This window comes from Crassostrea angulata, chromosome 10 (genome assembly GCF_025612915.1).
Source record: "Crassostrea angulata isolate pt1a10 chromosome 10, ASM2561291v2, whole genome shotgun sequence".
Taxonomy (NCBI): domain Eukaryota; kingdom Metazoa; phylum Mollusca; class Bivalvia; order Ostreida; family Ostreidae; genus Magallana; species Magallana angulata.
The window spans coordinates 26,766,685-26,788,922 of NC_069120.1; the positions used below are offsets into that span (position 1 = coordinate 26,766,685).

Genomic DNA, 22,238 nt, shown 5'->3' on the forward strand with positions numbered 1-22,238 from the left:
ACCCTTTACCTAGGGGTCATGAATTTCACAATTAAGGAAGAGGGCTTCATGGACATCATAATCATGCATCTAGTTTTCAAAAAATATATATGGTAGTAGAGAAGAAGATTTTCCAAGATTTAAAACATTTTTACTATATGGTCATATTGGCCCCACCCTAGAGCCAGAACCCCTGACCCAGGGGCGATAAATTTCACAATTTTGGTAGAGGGCTTCATGGACATCATAACCATGAAACCAGTTTTTTCCTCACATGCGTGGGAGTAGAGAAGAAGATTTTTGAAAATTTGGCTTTTTTGCATATTTGTCCCCGCCCGTGGCACCCCAGGGGTGGTAGAGCCATGAATTTCACAATTTAGATTCTTCTTACCATAGAGATGCTTCACACCAAAAATGGTAACGATTGACCTGGTAGTTTTCAAGAAGAAGTTAAAATTGTAAAATTGTTAACGCACGACGCACAACGCACGACGCACGACGCACAACGCACGACGACGGACGAAGACCAATTGCAATAGGTCACCTGAGTGACTCAGGTGACCTAAAAAGCAGCAGAATCAAAGGTAATTTTCAATCATTTTGATAAAGAAATATATGAGTGATTGTGTATTTTTAAATGATGTTTTTACTTTTAAATGACCGTAAAAATATGTTCATGTGGTCATCTATAGTTTTTGAGATATGGGGCCCTAAAATACATATTCTTTATAATTGGATTTCAAACATGGGGCTCGAAAACAACAAAGGCTCCTACCCTGCATGGGGGCTTAAATTTTCGGTGTCATCTACTAGTGGTATACCACTATCACTGTGGAAATATGGTTAATTGGTCTCCTCTAGAATTAGAGATTCGGGTCCCCACTTATAGAACACTATTCAATCATTATAATGGGGTTTTAGACATCGGGCCCTGAAACATCAAGGGCCCCTACCCAGAGGGCTGAAATTTTCAGAGTCATCTTCAAGTGGTAAACCATATATAAATATATGGTGATATGGTCATTTCTAGTTTATGAGACATTGGACCCTAAAGAATATGCACTATAATTATTATAATAGGATTTTAAAAATCGGGCTCTGAAACATCGGAAACAAAATTTCTCTAAAACACAGGTTTAGCCTGGATGAAATTTTCACAAAAAGACAAACAGTCTGATAAATTTATCAAGAAATTCTTAAAACATTCTCGTTTAATACAATTTCAGAACACAGAACTATGCATATAAGTGTATAACTTGTAAAACTTTTTTCAATAAATTACCTAAATTAAGTTCTATGTGTAATTCCATTACACACATGTTCAACTTTCAGCATTGTCTATAAAAATGATAAATCGGCAAAACGAAACTTAACCTGTACAGATGAATGCAGATATACATGTATGCAACCTGGGAGTGTAGAAACATTGATTTTAATCCCTACTGGATTTCCATAAATATTTTTTATAAAATCTGAACCAAAAACGTGAGGGAGAAACCCTACTATGGGGGAAAAGCTACTATATAGTAACTTCCCCCCCCCCCGGTGGGGGGGGGGGGGGGGGGGGAAGGCTACTATATAGTAGGTTTTCCGGGGGGAAAGCTACTATGGGGGAAAAACTGCTATACAACACCGGTATGTTGCATGAATAAAATCGTAGATACATTTCTTCCAATCGGAGTTTTGAACTTTAAAGTCACCTTCTTGTCAGAAGTGAGCATTTAGTTTTCATGGATTTTGTTGCAATTTTTAATTCCAAGCAAAACCGGAAGCAGAACTTCCATTGAGACTTCTAATTCCTGGCATTTTTGTGGCTAGATTTTTTTTAAAGATTTATTAACAGTGATTTTGATTTTTTTGGTTTTTGGTTGTTTTTATAAGGGGGGGGACAACTCTTGTAAAAAAAATGTTGTACATGTAATGTAATTGTTATGCAATTTAATTAGATTAGGTGTTATGGTGTATGTTATGATGTTATTGCAACCAAAGTACCATACCCACGCACTAGAAGTTTACACCCATCAATGTTTGGTGAAAGATTGTCTTCGGTGTTTGCTTTACTTGACAATATTAAAATGTTTGAAAAATTACAAGACCTATATATTACTACGTGCTATCATTCATTTGAAGTCGAAGTTCTAAACGCAAACAAGGTTTATTTGCGAAAAAAAATCGCCATTGGATCCCAAGACGACCCAATGGTCTGTCTTATCACTCAAAGATGTCATTATCTTTCGAACTTGTTAGTCGAAAAAAGATAGATTGAGGCTTCACGGATATAAGAAGTAGTTTATCACTAAAATTGTCTGTTTTGAAATTTGTCTTTTTAGCCGTTTACCCCCCTCCCCCGGCCCTTCCATTCCCCAAATTAATTTGGGCTAGTTTCAATACATATTTTCATAGAAATAAGTCGCCTAATGCACGAGTGCTTGCGATCAATTGTTGTTTATTCTAGTAAATTGTCATAAATCAACATTTTGAAGTCAATTGGTAGAAAGCGTGTTTTAGAACTACTTAACTTGTTAATTTGTTAAACTTCTGTGCTAAGTTTGTTTTGCTTTTTAAAGTTTAATAACCCCTGTATTGAATGTTGTCACGTTTTTATGGACCATAGTTCAAAGACTGTGTCAAGAAAATTGTTGTTAGCTTTAAGAGCAGCCCTCATTCCATTGCCTTTTGACATGATTTTTTATTTTGTTTGCATGAAGATGTATATGTTTATATTTAAACTTAACCATGGACTTGTTTTACATTCAGAATCAACATATTTGAAGTTATTCGTTTTACAAAATGTTTCTTTTATACAATTTCTGGTAAAAAAGAATACGAACAATTAACATTGATAAAATTATATGAAAATAAAGAGAATTAATAAATTTTTCAGATATATTTAAAAGTTTTATATTTGTCGTCGTTTAATGTGAGGTGATATGCGTCGTGTGTTCTTTATGTCATTTGCCTTAAATAAAGCTCGGATCTCCTCGCCTTTTTATAATAATTTTAACGAAACCGGGATCCTTTTTTGGCATTTTTATAGAAAATTCAAACAAATAGCACATTCAATCAATACATGTACTCGTAGAATGCGTTATATATCTATACAAGCAATTGTCAAGGAGCTACATGAACAAATTACTCTGCATATACCACGTATACCGTTCCTACGACAGAGAATTCACCCAATTCTACTTTAACTGAAACATAGTTATCGTTCTTTGGTCCCAAAGGCATCGTGACGTCACTACCATGCTTTGGCTTCCTTTCTGAGCCGCAATCACAGAAGCGATTATCTTGTATCGCGTAATGTTCAGCTGCTTTACTCTTTCTTTGATGACATCACAGGCTAATTTGCATTTCCCCCCTAAAACTGAAGAATCGTAGGCTGTTATGGATTTGATATTTTCTTCTAAAACCTCCAATAAAATGCTTCGTATAGACGATTCCCTGAATTTGGCATCGGGGCTCATTTTGTAGGTATTTTCATACTTGACATCTAGTTGTGGCAACTGGTCACCGGAAGTAGCCACGCTATGGCGGTCGTGGTCTTTGGTGGGGTGCTTGGCATGACCTTTACTGGAAGAGATCGAATGCGAGGTATCCCGGTGTGAGAAAGTCCTCTGGCGTCGCGTGTAAGCCGCATGCGCGGGACTCGTATTCGCGCCTTTCCCGTGCCTGTCGCCATGGTGAGGGACCTTGTGGTGATCCTCGGGATGTGGGTGTTTATCCTTGTGGTGGTGGTGATGATCCTTCTTATCCTTCACTATTTTGTGGTCACCCTTTTCCTTCATTATTGGCACTGGGGATTCTTGTTCCTCTTCCTTCTGGTAAATAAAAAAAAATGCAATTAATTACCTTTACAAAGTAGATGTGTCCAAAATGCACTACTCCATGCTTCTACGGGCGTTATTTTTCTTAGATATTTTTTAATTGAAACTTTAATTGAAACTAGGGTTACATGTAAGTTTTGTCTTATCATATGGGACAAAGCATTTCAACCATCTTGACATATAACTGATATTGTTTACTTATATGAGGCTTATTATACCATCATGTGTATGTCACGAGCTTTAAATAGTTAGAGTAAAATTGCCTATTTTTTATGAACAACATAGAAAACTTCATCATGACAGATTTTGCGTGTAAAGAACGTGTCAGCATATGACTCCATAATTAAGACGTCAGTATTCTCCTACAATAATTTATTGATGGACATTTTGATTGACAACTGGATTGTAATCATCTAAAATTAATGTGACAAGGCGGAGAGGGATACTTATTTTCATTTATATGACTTGCATTTTTGGAGTTGATATTAGTCAACCCTTCTGTGCACTTATTTTGGCAAAATGGGACCTAAACACAATCTTATCATCAATACGTATAATTCAGAATTTTTTTTGTTGTCTTACATGTATGTATGCCAGAGTTGAATAAGATTTGTTCGCAGTCATTGTCATGTTTACCAAACTACGCGGCATTTCTACAGCGGTAGCGCTTGGGATCAAGCGCCGACTTTACAATCTACCGGTGTAATTATTTGTTTGTTAAAAAACGTTTTGGATACAATTATTTTTAGAAATATTTCGATTACTGATGCATACTGATGCATAATGCATCGTAAAGTTTGATGGTGTAATTCTTTTTTTAAATATTACTCAACATGATTCATAAAGGATTTTCCTTCTATAGCTCGGAAATCTAGTCAGAAAAGCTCGAGAATTCCTATTTTGCGTAATTATTCAAACACAGCTAAGAAACTACTTGTCATGCTTTACTTACTGTTGATTTTAAAATACTAGTAAATGACAATCAATCGATCAACTGCACTCCCGACGGTACTTCAATACTTTGATTTATTTCAGAGTCATCACAGTCTTTGGTAATGAACCAACTCTTTCTAACTACTTTAACTTTTACCATTAAATGTAATCGTGCAAATCGTGCAAACTCTATTTTATGTTAATTTTGTTATAAATCGTTGTAACGGAGAACTGGTGTGCATGTACGCGTATGTACTAGTCTCACTTCAAATTACCTTTGTCTTTATTTTTAACTGTACATCAGAAAATATCTTCAAAAAATAACGCCCATCTTTTAAACACGGCCTCTTTCCCTAATCGAATGGCGGACCGTTTCTAATCTGTTGTGAAAAAAATCCTTACACAAACATTCATTAGATCTGCCTTGTCAATATAGGTGTCATAACAGTATTTCTGGGGTCCACGTGATATTAATTAAATTGCGTCATTTTATACATTTTCATACATCACTTGTCAATTTAAAACCAAAAAATCACTGAATATCAAAACACCGTGTAAATGCATACAGTATAACTTTGATCATATTTTCATAAATCAGTGGCCACCGTGTACACAGTGGTGTTAAAAAATCGCTCATAACTTTCTGAAATGAGTAGATATCTTCATAATTTTTTTTTAGTCACACAACAAAATGAATATTAATCAATTTATCAATGTTGATTTTGCGATAACAAAAAATGAGTTATATTGCAGGGAAACGGGTTTGCTGTGTTAAAAATTGTTTTACCTGTGCTTTAAGTGTTGAATCAGTGTGTTTAGACAAAAAATGACAAACAATGGGGTTTTGTAGCCAGCAGCACGCTTATTTTGTTTTTAATGATGCATGCAAAATTAGCCCACATTTCCTCTGAAATGTTCTACTGCCTCAAAACAATGACCCATTTATAATAGATCGGACCGTCTAAACTGCCCGGAAAATTCTCAGCAGATCAAATAGGATGTAGTATTCATCGTCGTAAGCAACAAAATCTTCTACGGGGTGTGAGTTTCAAATAAAATCGGTTGTTTAGGCCCTTGTGTTACAGTAAGAAATTCTCAAATTATGTCCAAAATTGAGAAATATTGATATGAAAGCGGAAAACAGCTGAGACGCATCACTCATGTAAGTTAGATTAGAACCAGACCATGCTATTTTGGACAAAGGTTCTCACTATTTTCATAAACTGTATGAAATAATGACGTTTTCTCTACCCCACCCCCAGAGGCAGGGTCATCGAATATGTGCTGACTTAATTTCTGGGGTCCACGTGATATTAATTAAATTGCGTCATTTTATACATTTTCATACATCACTTGTCAATTTAAAACCAAAAAATCACTGAATATCAAAACACCGTGTAAATGCATACAGTATAACTTTGATCATATTTTCATAAATCAGTGGCCACCGTGTACACAGTGGTGTTAAAAAATCGCTCATAACTTTCTGAAATGAGTAGATATCTTCATAATTTTTTTTTAGTCACACAACAAAATGAGTATTAATCAATTTATTAATGTTGATTTTGCGATAACAAAAAATGAGTTATATTGCAGGTGTCATAACAGTATTTCACTGAAGGTTCACGTCAAAACATGGCTGAGCCAAAATAATTCCCGAATTTTCCTTTGAATTCGGGGCGTTTCCGCACGCGACAGGAGCTGGGTTTTTTTATGAGCTGAAAAACAATGTGTAAGAGGTCTAACTATCCCATTTTTGTAATAATGCGCGGTCATTTGAATTTTTGATGCGTGTTGTTTCCGGAGGGGGGTGAAAAAGCCCGGGCTTGATTTTCAAGCACATGTGTAACTTCGAGGTAAACAAAGTCTCACGCCTTGCTGGATGCACGTGTGTATTTTGCTAGAAAATTGTAAATGAAGCGTTGTTTAAAAAGATGTCAAGGGGATTTTTTCCAGAAGTTCGTTTTGAATTTTTAATCTGTATGTAAAGTTGTGCAATTTTGGTAAGAATATATAGTAAAATTTAATACTGTAGTGACACCTGTATAGTCCTTTTTCTACGTCTTGCGTCATAAGATCGTTATTTAATGCTGCCCCCCCCCCCCCCAACTTTTTCTTGCAGCAACACATTTTTTTAAATTTACATATAAAAAAATTAATCATAACGGAGTTGCCCCCCCCCCCCCCACTTTTTTGGGAGCATTGAAAAAATTAATATGAAAATAAGGGAACTAGGATTGAAATTGAAGCTATATACTACGCCAGCCCCCCCCCCCCCCCTTTTTCTGCTTGTCAAGATTTTTGGATGAGTCTTGCCCCCCCCCCCTTTCAAAAACGATGCTACATGCCTGATGTTCCAAGCATACATGCAAACATACTAATTGGCAAACCAACTATCAATTCTATCTCTTGAGTTATAAATTCCCAGAAAAGATTGAACAATATTTCATTACATGGTTTTTATTTAAATCTTACTGTATATAAAGCAACATGCTCAACTATAAATGGCTTGAAATTATGAAATTACATGTAAATACTTAATTTGATAACCTTTATTTCAAGTAACATTTTGCCCGTGTAACTAAGAATTTTGACCTGGGTTGAAAATTGACCCGGGGGTCATTTTTCAACGTTGAATATTGAGACCAATGGTGTTAAATAAAGACCCTAATACGTTGAAAACTGACCCGCATCGTGGAATTTTGATCATGAAACCGGTTCAAAATTCAACAGCGAAGAAGCACAAATTAACGAATCAATATTATAACTTGAGTGAGTTATTTAATTAATAATTATCATTTTTACTATTTATTCTTTCGATTTACATGTACATGTTCCAACGGGGGGGGGGGGGGGTACAATTGAGACTTAAATGATGATTTTTTTTAAATTACATATTATCCCTTTAAATTTGTAATAACTATTTTATTCATGATAAACTTTTCTCGTATTATTGCTGTTTTGTGTGATATCTATATATCTTTTTAAAATATATATGTTTTTAAGAATATTTGTATACATGGTTACACGTTAAACTACTCAGTTCAGTAGAACTCCTTTTTTTAATTCGCTGGAGAAGAGTACAAATATAAATAATTTAAAAAAAAATTACAATATGTCATACTGTTCAATTTTGGTTTTACGTTCACCCAGTAGATTGAAACTTTGATATTGTTCATTGTAAATTTTCTGGGTTGGTGTGAATACAAAATTTATAGTATGTCGTATTGAGATTTTCGTGTTTTCACCCACTCAGTTTGTTAAAACTGAGACTATCTGAATATTGTATTCACACCCATCCAGCCAAGAACAGTTTACAAAATTATGATATGCTAACATGTACTCTTTCATGAACAATGCTGTAGTAACTATATCTTGAAAGCCGATATTTTTTTTAGTGTTTCATTTGTTCCGTTAGGATAACTTCTAATGTAACTAAATATCATCAAATCGCTAATTTTTCTAGGCATAAACAATTCTACTTCATGGAATCTGTAGCAAGTTAGCAACCTATTTTCGTACAGGATGACAATAAAATAATTTTGCTTTGATAGTTTCTAAATTGCTTTAATCACAAAAAAATGAACATAAATTTACTAACAGTATTTGTTTTTGTCATTAAATTGGTAAATTGCATTTTTTGAATAGAAATATGTAGTAGAAGATCATACAGCAACATTGGGGTATATGGTTGACCTTCCTACCACAGTCACCTCCATCATTAATTTAATTTAAACGTGTTTTATTGAACGGAATGTTCAAATTATTAAATGGATTGGATAACAGTCTTATCCTATGTACACCCCATCAAGCATACAAAGTCAAGCAGAAATTATCTATGGTCATAAGAATATAATATTACAAGTATACAGAATATCATTGATATTATGTGTATATAAGACAGGGGATACTTGAATATTAAATAATTATCTGATTATATACCATCTATGATTGTAAGACATATTGTTGGTAGACATGTTCACTCACACCTACATTAACAAACCTATCACCATCATTTATACTTACAGAGATACAAACATAAGAATGAGGTTTTCATGATCCAGCCCATTTGAAAAGAACAGTACATAAAAGGGAACTATATATATTAAGTAAATATGCATGTATAATACTTAAATAGGTTTAAACAGTGTAAGTTAAGAAAATCAAAACGCCTGGGAACTCTAATATAAATATAAACATAGGAAACAATTTTACAATTGTATCTTAATAAAAATTCAGAACTACCATAACGTATATAGTTCATATAAAAAGGTACACTAATGTCAAAAAGTTCGTCTCTTTGTTGAGTGTATCTTAAACATCTAGGGGAAAATCACATTTCCTTAAGATTCAGACACAGTGTAAACATCAACTCTCATCAGTTAAAAAATCCTTAAATAAGTAAGCTTTACTAGCTTTATTCCGTAATTGACGTCAAATAATATTTCCTATTTCCTTAACTGGAGTGTTTGTAAGCTCTATGTATATTTTGTTTTTTAAGTTTTGACTTAAAGAAAGATGAAGTTGATGAAATTTTCTTTTCTGCATGAGGATTATTCCATAATTTACGTGTAGAAGGAGCAAAGCTATTGTAATAAGTATATAGTGGTAGATAGTAAAAAAGCTAAGAAAATATGATTGAATTCAATCTAACGTATCTTGTGGTGCTAAACCATTTATAATCTTGTAGAATATAATTAGTTTATGTTTATCCCTTCGAGATTGTAAGGTTTCCAAATTAAGCTCACTATATAAAATGATTTTAGAAGAATTAACTCTGATCCCTGTCACTGTCCTGGTTGCTTCAATGTGTATATGTTTAAGCAATTCGGAGTTTCCCTCGATACAGCTGCTCCACACAACATCACCATATTCCAATCTAGGTCTGATAAAAGACGAATTTTAACAAGTGTTTACATGTATCTATCAATTGTGTGCTTGAATAATCTGAATATATTCAACTTTTTGCATGCCTTTCCATGTATACCATTAATATAATTAGATCAACCATCCTCCGACTGTAAATATAGATGCAAACCTACTTTTTTTAATTGATAACATTTTTGCTGTAGAGTGTATATGTTTTTAATTTTGAGAAAATATATTACGCCAGTTGCCTGTGTTTCTAATTTACAGGTAAAGAATGGAGTTGAAAACTCAAAATATAGAAATAAATTGCATTTTTAAAAAGAACTATGACTCTGCATATGCAGAAAATTAAATGGTGCTTCAATAAATTTAATCTGACAAGTTTATGAAAAATTATTGTTAAGTCGTAAAAAAAAAATTAAAACATGAAAACATGTATAAATATGTATATGCTGTGTATATATGTATAATACAGTATATATAAAAAAGGATAAAAATTAATTATTTTGTCAGGGAAATATTCTGACTTTTTTAAAGTTAAGCATAGGTATATGACATTATATCCTTTTATCTTAATATAAATTATATACCCTTTACCCAATAAAACAGTATAGAGGTTATATATTTTCAATTATTAGAAAAATATACAACGTCAGGTGCCTGTTGAATAGAGCTCTGTTGAATTGCCTGAAAAGTGACGGTAATGGGCCATACATTTATTAGATATATTTATCAGAGATTATGACAAGTTTAAATTTTAAATTCTGTTACACGAGGGAATGAAAACCAATTCTATGTCAAAATGTGTTCTAGCCCTACTCGCCCGTTCCATTCAGAAGCAACGGTCATCTTCTTAGCTTTATTTACATAGTATTGTAATAATAAATGGATATCATATTTTCAGTCTCAAAATTAAATGTTTAATCGGACATATCAACCTAAAAGAAATCAGCCACGTCCGCATATATATCGGACAGTATAAACTTTTTAAAACTGATACTTTCAAATATGTACATGATTGTACATTTAAATCGTGTAGAGTAAGTTCCAGTTCAGATCAAAACTCTGAGGTTGGGGTCAATTCTCAACAGGATCAATTTTCAACGTGTCGAGGTCATCAGAGTTTAGAAAAATCTTTCTCATACCGTTGAAAAATGACCCCGGGTATAAATTTCACGATTTTGGTCTCAATTTTCAACGTTGAAAAATGACCCCCGGGTCAATATTTAACGTTGAAAAATGACCCCCGGGTCCATTTTCAACCCGGATCAATATTCTTCGTTACACCGGCTCTCTTATGACCATGATTGCACAATTATTCATGTTTCTTGTGGTAATTCCTTCCTTTTTTTTCAAGTAGAAAAATAGGATTTCTTTAAAATGATCAATAAAATCCTGCAAGCATAAATTGTTAAAATTATGTCACCGGGTTAACAAGTGTCTGAGGTGTATGACTGTCATTTAATACATTGGGTCTCAGAAGCTTAGTGTTTAGAGCGCCGACACGTTACGCCAGAGGCCCCGAGTTCGAGTCCCCTTTGAGACCTGACTTTTTACCACCTGTTACACATCTGTTAACCTGGTGACAAATGGTCAATTTACAATTATCAATTTATCCTTTATATCTCTATATAAAATAAATTTATCAATCTTCTACCTCCTCTGATTTATATTTTTATTTTCCATATATATCGGTAATCAAAGTCAATCAGTGTATTAAATACCTAAGCCAAGTCAAAACTAATTTCAAACTCCTTGAAAACTCAATCAGTTAAGAGTTTTCATTTCAAACTTGAAGACATACTGATACATAATTATTCTCTATGCAAGAGTACTTTTATCCCTTTTTCTGCACTACTGTTCTTATTAAACTTCATCCATATTTTTAACTCAAGTCTTGATGGTTAAAATCATTCTAATATCTCACAGAGAAAAATATTAAAATCTTAACCACACACAAATTGAAGTTCTAAATAAAATTTGAAAATTTATGTCATTTCAAGTTTTAAACCGCAAATAGTTCATTTTCTAATTTTGACTTCATTTGACTCTTACTCAAAGCTATGTAGACAAAAATACTTTTGAGTTGAGATAAGTCTTGGTACATTGTGTTGCTATTAGAATGCATTACCTCCATTTTCAGTATTGAACTTTATGCCAAAATCAGCATCTGGGCCCCCAGGATTGTGACTTGCAGTCAAAATAATTCCACCATTAGTTTTGTATATACGAATGACACAGGATACTGCTGGTGTTGACATTAAACCATTCTGAGCAACTATTACTTTAGACACCTGAAGTAAAATGCCAGAGAAAATTGAGCAATATCTTACCAACCCATGCTATTCAAAGTTCATGAAGATTCTTATCTAAAAAAAAAATAATGGATTAATGTATGCATACTTGCCAACCTCCAACATGTGAAAATCTGGTCATGACCAGATTTGGAAAGTAAAAAATCTGGTCATAGCACGTAACGACATTCACAACATATTTATCATGCATTTCATTGGTATATACAATAGAAATATGTGTTAAAACTTATGTGTAATACTTTATTGCAAAGAAGCATTTTAACTAACAGTTGCTGATTTTGAATTTTGTAAAGTGATCTGACACAGAAAATGGTAGGTTGTGTTCAGCTGAAAAAAAATGCAAAAAGAGTTTCTGCTACATTAACCTTGCTTTTGAACTCTGTAAATGATGGCATGAAAGTTATAAGTGACTTGGAAGCCTTTTGTGTATTAAAAAGCATTCTATACATTACTTAGCGTTTTTGGATGTTTAGTCAAATCATTTTGGGCACAAAATCCAATATTCAAATGTGCGATACATAGAATGCAAAAGCCTCGTTTTGTACTCGATTACTTTGTTTTACCTATGGGAATTTATTTTCCCAGATATGTTGATAGGTACAAAAATATCATTTTCTTTTTGTTGGTTTTGATTCCGCTGGCCCTGATGAAGACCTTTTCTTATTTGAAGCCATCATACTTAATGATTTAAACCTTCGCTTAGTCAAAACAACTCACGATAATAATTACACTTAATGTGTCTGTTATAGCCATCGGCATTGTTTACGCGTTTGGTAAATCCAAGCTCAACTTGGGTTCATAACTGGACGTCAAACGCGCAACGTAATTTACGAACCAAATCCGGAAATAGGGAGATTTTCGACAAAAATCGGCCGAAAAGCATGACCCGTCGGGTCATAAAAAATAATCGGGTGAAGGGTTGAAAAATCGGGTGTGACCCGATGAAATCGGGTGTGACCCGATGAAATCGGGTCAGTTGGTAATGTATGCTTGCAGCTTATACATGTATATAAAATATCAAAGTGCTTCTGTATCTTCCAATTTTGACAAAATATAACTTTTAAAATAGTCTTTTAGTAAACCAGTGCATTTTTATGCGAGCTTATTTTACATTTATTTATATTTGATTTCAATTTACCTAGCCTTTTGCAATATATTATATTTATATCTATACAATTAACGTTAAAAAATGTGAACAGCTCCCAATATACTAAGGCAAATAGTTCTGCAGCTTGTCAAGTATAACCAAGACATACCCCATTTGCTGCACACATTTTAATGATGAGCAATGTTGCCTCCTTTTCATAGTATCGTCCATCGCCTCCGATGACTAGAGTCGAACCCTCTATTTTACTTAACCCCCCTTCCAGTATACTCTGCACAAAATTTTCCGTGTAATATTTTTGCAAGTAGACTTTGACATGTACAGCTTTCCTTAGTCCGCTCGTCCCCGGCTTCTGTCCCTCTATCGGGGAAGATGAAACTGTTGTTGATGAGTATGACATTGCCGCATACAGTATCGTGGAAGCTGGCCTTGACAGGTGTCATAACAGTATTTCACTGAAGGTTCAAAACATGGCTGAGCCAAAATAATTCCCGAATTTTCCTTTGAATTCGGGGCGGTTCCGCTCGAGACAGGAGCTGATTTTTTGTATGAGATGAAAAACAATGTGTAAGAGGTCTAACTATCCCAGTTTTGTAATAATGCGAGGTCATTTGAATTTTTGATGCGCGTTGTTTCTGGAGGGGGGTGAAAAGTCCCGGGCTTGAGTGTAACTTCGATGTAAACAAAGTCGCACGCCTTGCTGGATGCACGTGTGTATTTTGCTAGAAACTTGTAAATGAAGCGTTGTTTAAAAAGATGTCAAGAGGATTTTTTCCAGAAGTTCGTTTTGAATTTTTAATCTGTATGTAAAGTTGTGCAATTTTGGTAAGAATATATAGTAGAATTTAATACTGTAGTGCAACCTGCAGTCACCTGCCGTCTGCAGGAAATGTGTCACGCAGTGTAAATGTAAGCGTTTGAAGAGAACAAAAATGGATAATCTTATTCCGGAATAAATCCTTCTCTCCCCCTCAAATCAAAACAAGCATTTTCAATTAACTAAAGGGATGCATTCTCTTAGAATGACAGACACGTAGCATCAGGGAACGGGAGAGAGCCCCCCCCCCGCTCACACACTCGAGAAAATAAATATTTGCCAATCTTCTAATGAACGGGGGGGGGGGGGGGGGGGGGGGGGTTAGTGGTTTCAAAGTATGTAAAACGTCTGTTTTACCGTCAATTTTGTTAACTTTCCTTTTATATTTTACATTTTACATGCTCTAATGAAGGGAAGGGGCAACTTCTTCAAAATTCAATTTTTATAGGTTAATCTAAAATTTTTAATAATGTTTGTTGTGGAAAAAAGTCACATGCATGAATCTAGAGGGTGTAGGGGAACCGGACTCCCTTAAAATTTTAAACTTATTTGATTCATTTTACTCACATTGAAAAATTATCAATAATACCCCCCCCCCCCGGCAAAAATTATGAACCAGGTCATAAATTAGCATTGGCCAAACCCTATCACAATTCTAGAAATCCTAAAGTACTGTAAATAAACAATAAATGAAAAAATATCTAATATTTGTATTAGCATTCGATTTGTTAAAGTGAAACTTCTTATATTTCAAACTCTAGAAAAATATCATCTCAAACAAAATATTTAAAAAATGGATGAAAATTCTTTATAAAAATCCGGTAACTCGACTGAAATATTAGCAATGATTAAGTCTCAAAAAATCCGACCGGGTGCCCACTTCAATGATACTTTATCTATTAGCCTATAATTATATTGTATCCTTAAAAATAAAAATTTGGGAATCAAAGCCGTTAGATGAGAGTATAAATATGTTCATTTATGCTGATACGATGTTTCTATAAAGATAGAGATATTCCAAAAAATTGTCGATTGGTATATTAGAGGAAGGTGGAATATTAGATATTCTAATTTCAAGCACTGAAAACTTCATGGACACAACACGCCGGATGAAAAAATGATGGCCAAAATATTCTGTACCCTCGCCTTGAAAATATGCCTACAAACCAAAATACATTCCAAAAATGCATTTTGCTTGGTAACGTTTCAAAATTAATTAACAAATACGAATTAAAGTGAAAATTTACTTTAACATCCAACGTAAGCATGTGATAATAAAAGTTTTTTAGCACATGTCGGCCGCTAAATAATATTTTCCCCGCTCACAGGGACCAATTTTAATGAATTTTTTTAGACCCTCCGAAAGCAAACCCTTTGCTTAAAAATTAATAATATAACTACAAATTTTATTTTGATTTAAATTAATTATGATTTGATAATACTTTTTAGTAGATAACTTTGTTTTTAAATACTAAGTATCTGGCAGAAATTCCGAAATATTTGGATGTAAAATGTAGGCGGGATACGGGCGTTAGCGTTCACAGTTCTTTACTGAATTTATATCAGTTTAACTTTGAATAATAATTGAAAATGAATTATATTAATCTGAGAACGCCATCTGAACAAAACGTAAATAAAATATTTCAAGAACCAATTTTGAATGACAAACATTTTTTTTAAAGAACAAAACAGTATTTTTTAAACACTGGGTTAGAATGCTTAAATATCATTTTTATATGTATAAAAAAAAATATGTTTGTCGATGCATACGCGGATCTAGAGGGGGTGGGGATTTAAAATTCAAATTTATATATTAAATTTACCGAAAATTAGCCTCGACCCCCACCCCCCCCCCCCCTGTCAAACACAAATATCCCTCGGAACCCCCCTCCCGCCACCGTACAATTTTTTTCTGAATCCACGCATGCGATGGTGGATTCAAAACAACAGGTAAATAAAAGCCTAAGGCAAATCTTGAATGTGGATATTATTCTATAGAATGAAATAAAGTTTTACTCGATATTTTAGAGAAACAATTGATATTATATTAACATAAACGACAGTACATTTTGTTTGTGTGCTATATTTTACAATTAAACTTGAAAAAAAACACTTCATTACATGTACTTATATATCCACCTCCGTCATTTAAAAATAAATTAAATCCGCGCCAGATTTACCTATGGCTTCTTAGAACGAGGAAGTATAAAACAAGTCTCGTAAGTTCTCATTTAAATCTCTCTCATCGACATTCCAACCTATACTTTGTCGTTAAATATTTATCACAGGAAACAGTAAGTATAGAACATTTACATGTAATATATGCCAATGAATTTAAGATACATGTATCTCGATCTCATGTATTTCATAATTATATCTATAAGAACTTTGTTTCACATATATCTATGGACACAAAAAAGGATATTTTATTAAAGTGGGTCACCTTCTTAAGGTCAAGATCTAGTAAATGATTCCAAAGTGTCTTTTTGTGATAGAATTATTATGAAGTCACAATTGATTTGAAGAATCGTTTTCCCGTACTTTACGGCTCTAGAGGAATTATGTAATTAAACATTTTTTTTTACATTTTGTGTTAAATCATGCGAAAAGTAATCCCGATACCTATATTCAATTTGACATCATTTTAAAAAGAAAGTCAAGAGCTTGTTTCATTCCGTTTTGGGGGAGACTGTAGGCATTCTAGATATATTTTATTGGTCAAAAATGGACAAAACTTCGAAATTTGTTCCCCCTTTCCTTCAAATTTAATTGAAACTGACAGTTTAAAACATTATTTTTCATTGTGTTTACCGATTATTTTAGCCCCGGTACACGCTTCAACAAAGCTATCGTTATGAAGCATTATTGAAAGAATTTATATGTTGAATTTCATAAACCTGTAGGCAACTTTCATCTACTAGATCTTGACCTTAATATGTGTAAAATATTTATCACAGGAAACAGTAAGTATAGAACATTTACATGTAATATATGCCAATGACTTTAAGAAATCTCGATCTCATCTATTTCATAATTATCTATAAGAACTTTGTTTCACATATATCTATGGACTCAAAAAAGTATATTTAATTTAAGTGGGTCACCTTCTTAATATGTGTCACAAATTCAAGCGACCATCACCATCAAGAAAGCAAATGCATAGGCGTCGGAACCGGGGGGGGGGACTTTTATTTTTGCAAAGCCCCCCCCCCCTTTCAATTTGCTTTCGACGCCACTGAAAATGGGAAGAGTCTATTACTGAAATGATTTATGACGCCTTCGGAAAAGTGCATGACAAGCAAAGCCTTCATCATGAAAGAATGACATTCTGATATAACTAAGCAAATTGAAACTATAATATTTCAAACTCTCTCGATTTATTAAACCCCATCTGCAAAGTTTAGAAAGCAAATGCAATGAAATGAAGGTGAATGTAGTTTTGGTTTCATTCTGTAGATTAAAGAGAAGTAACTCGGTTCATTCGAGTGTGGATCCAGGCTTTTTTTCGGGGGGGGGGGGGGTAATTTTAATAAATTGCATATTTATTGTGTATTGATTTTGTTTTGAAATAATGAAATCCGGGTGTAATTTTAATATATTGCGTATTCACTTTTTTACTTTTTTTTTTCATTTTTTGAGATCATAGATATAATGTACGCCAGTAATATGCTTATCATCAATAACCTTCACTTCCAAAAATAAAATCTTTTAGAGATGGCAATGTCTGCAGAAGAAGAAATACCGGCGATGGCCCAGCACTATTTGGTTTGTGGCATTGAAGACTGTAAGAGTAATTGTCAGTTCTATTGCAATCCTTGTCACCAAAGATTGTGTGAACGATGCAGAGATGAACATCAGGAGAGTCCTGATACCAAGAACCATCAAGTGTTCCCTTACAAACAACGCAAACCAAAACTTCCAGAGGAGATATGCATTCTCCATCCAAAACGAAATGTAGAAATTCTATGTAAGGAATGTAATGTCCCTCTTTGCGCTAAGTGTATCTTCATGAAAGAGCACACTGGTCATCAACTTGACGATCTGGAAGAAAAATACGCGGAAAAGGTCGCATTTTGCAGAACAGAAATATCCAAAATCCAGGAGTATTACCTCTCAACATCACAAGGTTTAAAAAAAGAGATTAAAGAAGATGTCATGGCAATAAAAAATACTATGGACGACATCAGAAATTCCATAAGGGCTGAAGCTGACTCTTTAAAAGAATTAGTTGATAAGGTCACATCAGACAAATTGGAACAAGCCAATAAAATAGAAGAAACACTTCTCAAAACATTAAATACACAGGAAAAAACTTATGAGGATTACACTGAATATCTTGAAAAACTTCTAAGGGAGTTACACAGCTACAAGTCCGTAGCTAATTTTAGAATTGTATTTTCTGATGATTTTGAAAATTTGAAAATCCAGTCTATACCAGAGACAACACAGCCTGTGCTACCAGTGTTTACTGCTGGCCAGTTCTACAAAGACGATGTTTCTAAGTTGCTTGGTAGCGTAAATTTTCCGAACACCAAACCTGATAATAGAAGAATAAAACTCATGGAGACTGCCTCTACACAGTTGAAACTTACAGGGAAACAGACGAGACGAGACGTAGAGAAATCTGCCATGAAACAAACACTGTCTCTGTCTTCCTCTGTCACCAAGGTCAAGGAGTACACAGTACCAGGTGTTAACAGGGTATGTCATATATCATCGGGTAATTCAGGCAGACTCTGGGCCAGTGATGCTATCGGTAACCTTGTCCAAACAGATCTACAGGGGAATCCGCTACAGCAAAAAAAAACCAGTGGTGGATCTGAAGGCTACCACACAGTCACACAGGACGGGGATCTGATCTATACAGACAGAAAGAACAAAGTCATCAATAGGATAAAACAGGATAATACAATGACTGAATTCATTAAAACAGGAGACTGGGAACCAATCAGCATACACTCCTCTCACATCAACGGGGACATACTGGTGGGGATGATAAAGGATGGAGAGGTTAAAGTCACCAGGTACAACAAGACAGGGAAAGAAATACAGAACATACAGAGAGACAACAAAGGACAGGAGTTGTATAGTGAACCACACTACATCACAGAAAACATCAATGGTGATATCTGTACATCAGACTATAACAAGCAAGCTGTAGTGGTAGTGAATAAATCAGGACAACACAGGTTCTCCTACACAGGTCAGGGGTCAATGTTTATTCCCTATGGTATCTGTACTGATCTCCTCGGTCACATCATTGTCTGTAACGGTTATCCTGGCAATAATTCACTTCACATCATTGATCAGGACGGTCAGTTCTTGTCTCTACTACTCACACCACAACAAGGGATACGTCCCTTTGGTGTGTGTGTAGATGATGAGAACAATCTCCATGTGGGACAATTTAACACCACCAAAGTGACAGTGTACAAGTATCTACAGTAAATCTTCAACGTAAAGATTTATGTCAGCCGTCATTCAACAGTATTTGTATATAAGACATTTATTTTGTCTTCGATCTAAATCATTGGGAACGTGCGTGTAGTAAAATGCATTTGCTATAACACTAAATAAACTGCAATGATCGCTACCTTCAAAACCCGCATGAATTATCAAAGAAAGTAGTTTATTATTTATATTTTAAACATCTTTCTTTTAACTTATTACTAAATTGATTATGAAAAGTTAGTAAAATTCACTAAATTACTATTAACGTACATGTATAAGTAAGTAAGCTAAAAGAAACAGCTAAATCGTCTCCTGTGAGACTTTGAGTCTGGCATCATCATGATTATTTCGTCCAGTCTGTGATTTTACTTTGGTCGCTGTAAGTTCAAACCAGTCGATGAACAGGGCGTGTCAATTTCAGTCCTGTCACTTTCAGCCTCTGTAGATTTCGACCAATCGATAAATGGGGCGTGCATATTTCAGTCTGGCTGTTTCTATACAGCTATGAATTAAAACCATTTTAACAAGAGCTTGGACTTTGGGTAGTTGTGTCAAACAGCAATGTGACGTAAGCCTGTCTATTTCACTGCTGGCCACTCAGCCCTGGCTCTTTTAAAATCAACAAGATTTGTCTGGCTTTTGAGCTAAGACTACGCAATCGGTGCATATTTCGCTTGAAACCACGGCATTTTTAACTTGTTTTGACACAAGAAATAGATATCTATGTCCAATCGAAAGTCCAAGCTCTTGTTAAAATGGTTCTAACTATAACTTTCCGTAAGAAACAGAGGAAATTATACTTGGTAGTTGTAAATATCGTACAGTGAGTCTTCCTCGCTCGGTCATCCGAAGGTTTGACCCATCGTAGTTTGTAGTGTTTTATTTGATGACGAAAGGATTCGAATATGCTGATCAATCAAATTTCAAATTAAACGGCTAGGTCATTGTAAAAGACTGTTCTACATGTATCATCTTGTTGGTAAGTTACACCATTTAGTTAGATGGTCAACAAAAAACCCATCAGATCTGAAATACAAAAAACCAAACAGTTTGACTATAAAATTTGAATATTTTTCTATATCTTTGAATGAAGCTCTTCGCATAAAGTAGATAAATATTGCGTAAAAATGACCACAACCATCCAGCCCTGAAACTGAATAGTTCATCCGGACTATAGAGGAAAGAACACCTGCTATTTTTTAGGTCATTATCAAAAGTCTAATATTATCTCAAAATTAAACATTGCTAGTTTCATAGGATTTGTATTCGTTCGATTACTTTTAAACTTAGTTTAAAGATCAAACAAAATGCATTTTTCTGAATTCTTTTCTGATTTAACTATTGTCTTAACAATTCGTGAATCATTTGTGCGTTAATGCCTTAAACATAATATATTTGACATGAACTATATTTTGCGGAAAATAAGTTTTTTCAACGAGATGGCGTGGAATTGAATTGGCGTATTCTTGAATGTTCCTTTTCTTAAACCCCTGTCACACCTGAGCTGCGTCCTCACGGCGATCCCGCTGCGTCCCTAAATAATGTAAAACGTCAAGGTAAACGCAGTAGAGTCTCATACAGCGCCGTAAGAACGCAACGGCATCTTCGTCCGTCGCGGATGGATCGCCTTGAACATTGAAGAACGCCATGCGACGGCGCGCACTTTGAACATGCACAAAGTAGATATATTTCTTCCAATCGGAGTTTTGAACTTTAAAGCCACCTTCTTGTCAGAAGTGAGCATTTAATTTTTATGGTTTTTGTTGCAATTTTTAATTCCAAGCAAAACCGGAAGCAGAACTTCCATTGAAACTTCTAATTCCTTGCATTTTTGTGGCTAGATTTTTTTAAAGATTTATTAACAGTGATTTTTTTCGGCTTTGGTTTTTGGTTGTTTTTATAAGGGGGGGGGGGGCTTCAACTCTTGTAAAAAAAAATGTTGTACATGTAATGTAATTGTTATGCAATTTAATTAGATTAGGTGATATGGTGTATGTTATGATGTTATTGCAACCAAAGTACCATACCCACGCACTAGAAGTTTACACACATCAATGTTTGGTGAAAGATTGTCTTATTCATTACTTCGGTGTTTGCTTTACTTGACAATATTAAAATGTTTGAAAAATTACAAGACCTATATATTACTACGTGCTATCATTCATTTGAAGTCGAGGTTCTAAACGCAAACACGGTTTATTTGCGAAAAAAAAAATCGCCATTGGATCCCAAGACGACCCAATGGTCTGTCGTATCACTCAATGATGACATTATCTTTCGAACTTGTCAGTCGAAAAAAGATAGATTGAGGCTTCACGGATATAAGAAGTAGTTTATCACTAAAATTGTTTGTTTTGTAATTTATCTTTTTTGGCCATTTAGCCCCCCCCCCCTTTTTCCCCCTCCATTCCCCAAATTAATTTGGGCTAGTTTCCTTACATACTCTCATAGTTATAAGTCGCCTACTGTACGAGTGCTTGCGATCAATTGTTGTTTATTCTGGTAAATTGTCATAAATCAACATTTTGAAGTCAATTGGTAGAAAGCGTGTTTTAGAACTACTTAACTTGTTAATTTGTTAAACTTCTGAGCTAAGTTTGTTTTGCTTTTTAAAGTTTAATAACCCCTGTATTGAATGTTGTCCCGTTTTTATGGACCATAGTTCAAAGATTGTGTCAAGAAAATTGTTGTTTGCTTTCAAAAGCAGCACTTATTCCATTGCCTTTTGACATGATATCTTATTTTGTTTGCATAAAGATGTATATATTTATATATAAACTTAACCATGGACTTGTTTTACATTCAGAATCAACATATTTCAAGTTATTCGTTTTACAAAATGTTTCTTTTATACAATTTCTGGTAAAAAAAAAAAAGAAATATGAACAATGAACGTTTATAAAATTGTATGAAAATATAAAGAGAATTAAATAAAATTTTCA

The 22,238-nt window shown here is 34.2% G+C and overlaps 2 protein-coding genes across 3 annotated transcripts; one reads left to right on the forward strand and one right to left on the reverse strand.

Moving 5' to 3' along the window:
* Nucleotides 1-3,164: 3,164 nt before the first annotated feature.
* On the reverse strand, nt 3,165-13,428 carry LOC128165108 (uncharacterized). Its single transcript, XM_052829322.1, has 2 exons — nt 13,180-13,428; nt 3,165-3,800 (listed from the first exon to the last, which is right to left on the reverse strand). The coding sequence occupies exons 1-2, from the start codon at nt 13,426-13,428 to the stop codon at nt 3,165-3,167; spliced, it is 885 nt and encodes a 294-aa protein (XP_052685282.1).
* Nucleotides 13,429-16,800: 3,372 nt separating this feature from the next.
* Nucleotides 16,801-22,181, forward strand: LOC128164888 (protein PML-like). Of its 2 annotated transcripts, XM_052828947.1 has the most exons (2): nt 16,801-16,808; nt 17,576-22,181. In XM_052828947.1, exon 2 carries the CDS (start codon nt 17,593-17,595, stop codon nt 19,291-19,293), a length of 1,701 nt encoding a protein of 566 aa, XP_052684907.1. In that variant the 5' UTR covers nt 16,801-16,808; nt 17,576-17,592; the 3' UTR covers nt 19,294-22,181. The 2 variants fall into 2 exon arrangements, with proteins under 2 accessions (XP_052684907.1, XP_052684906.1); XM_052828946.1 differs by lacking the exon at nt 16,801-16,808 and having other exon boundaries at nt 17,552-22,181.
* Nucleotides 22,182-22,238: the final 57 nt, after the last annotated feature.

Bases quoted from the DNA above. Each gene is read 5' to 3' on its own strand.
- LOC128165108 (XM_052829322.1), bottom strand. From the start codon at position 13,428: ATGTCATACTCATCAACAACAGTTTCATCTTCCCCGATAGAGGGACAG. The intron at 3,801-13,179 runs GTATGTCTTGGT...TTTATTTACCAG, and splicing joins AAATGTGTGCAGCAAATGGG to AAGGAAGAGGAACAAGAATC.
- LOC128164888 (XM_052828946.1), top strand. From the start codon at position 17,560: ATGGCAATGTCTGCAGAAGAAGAAATACCGGCGATGGCCCAGCACTAT.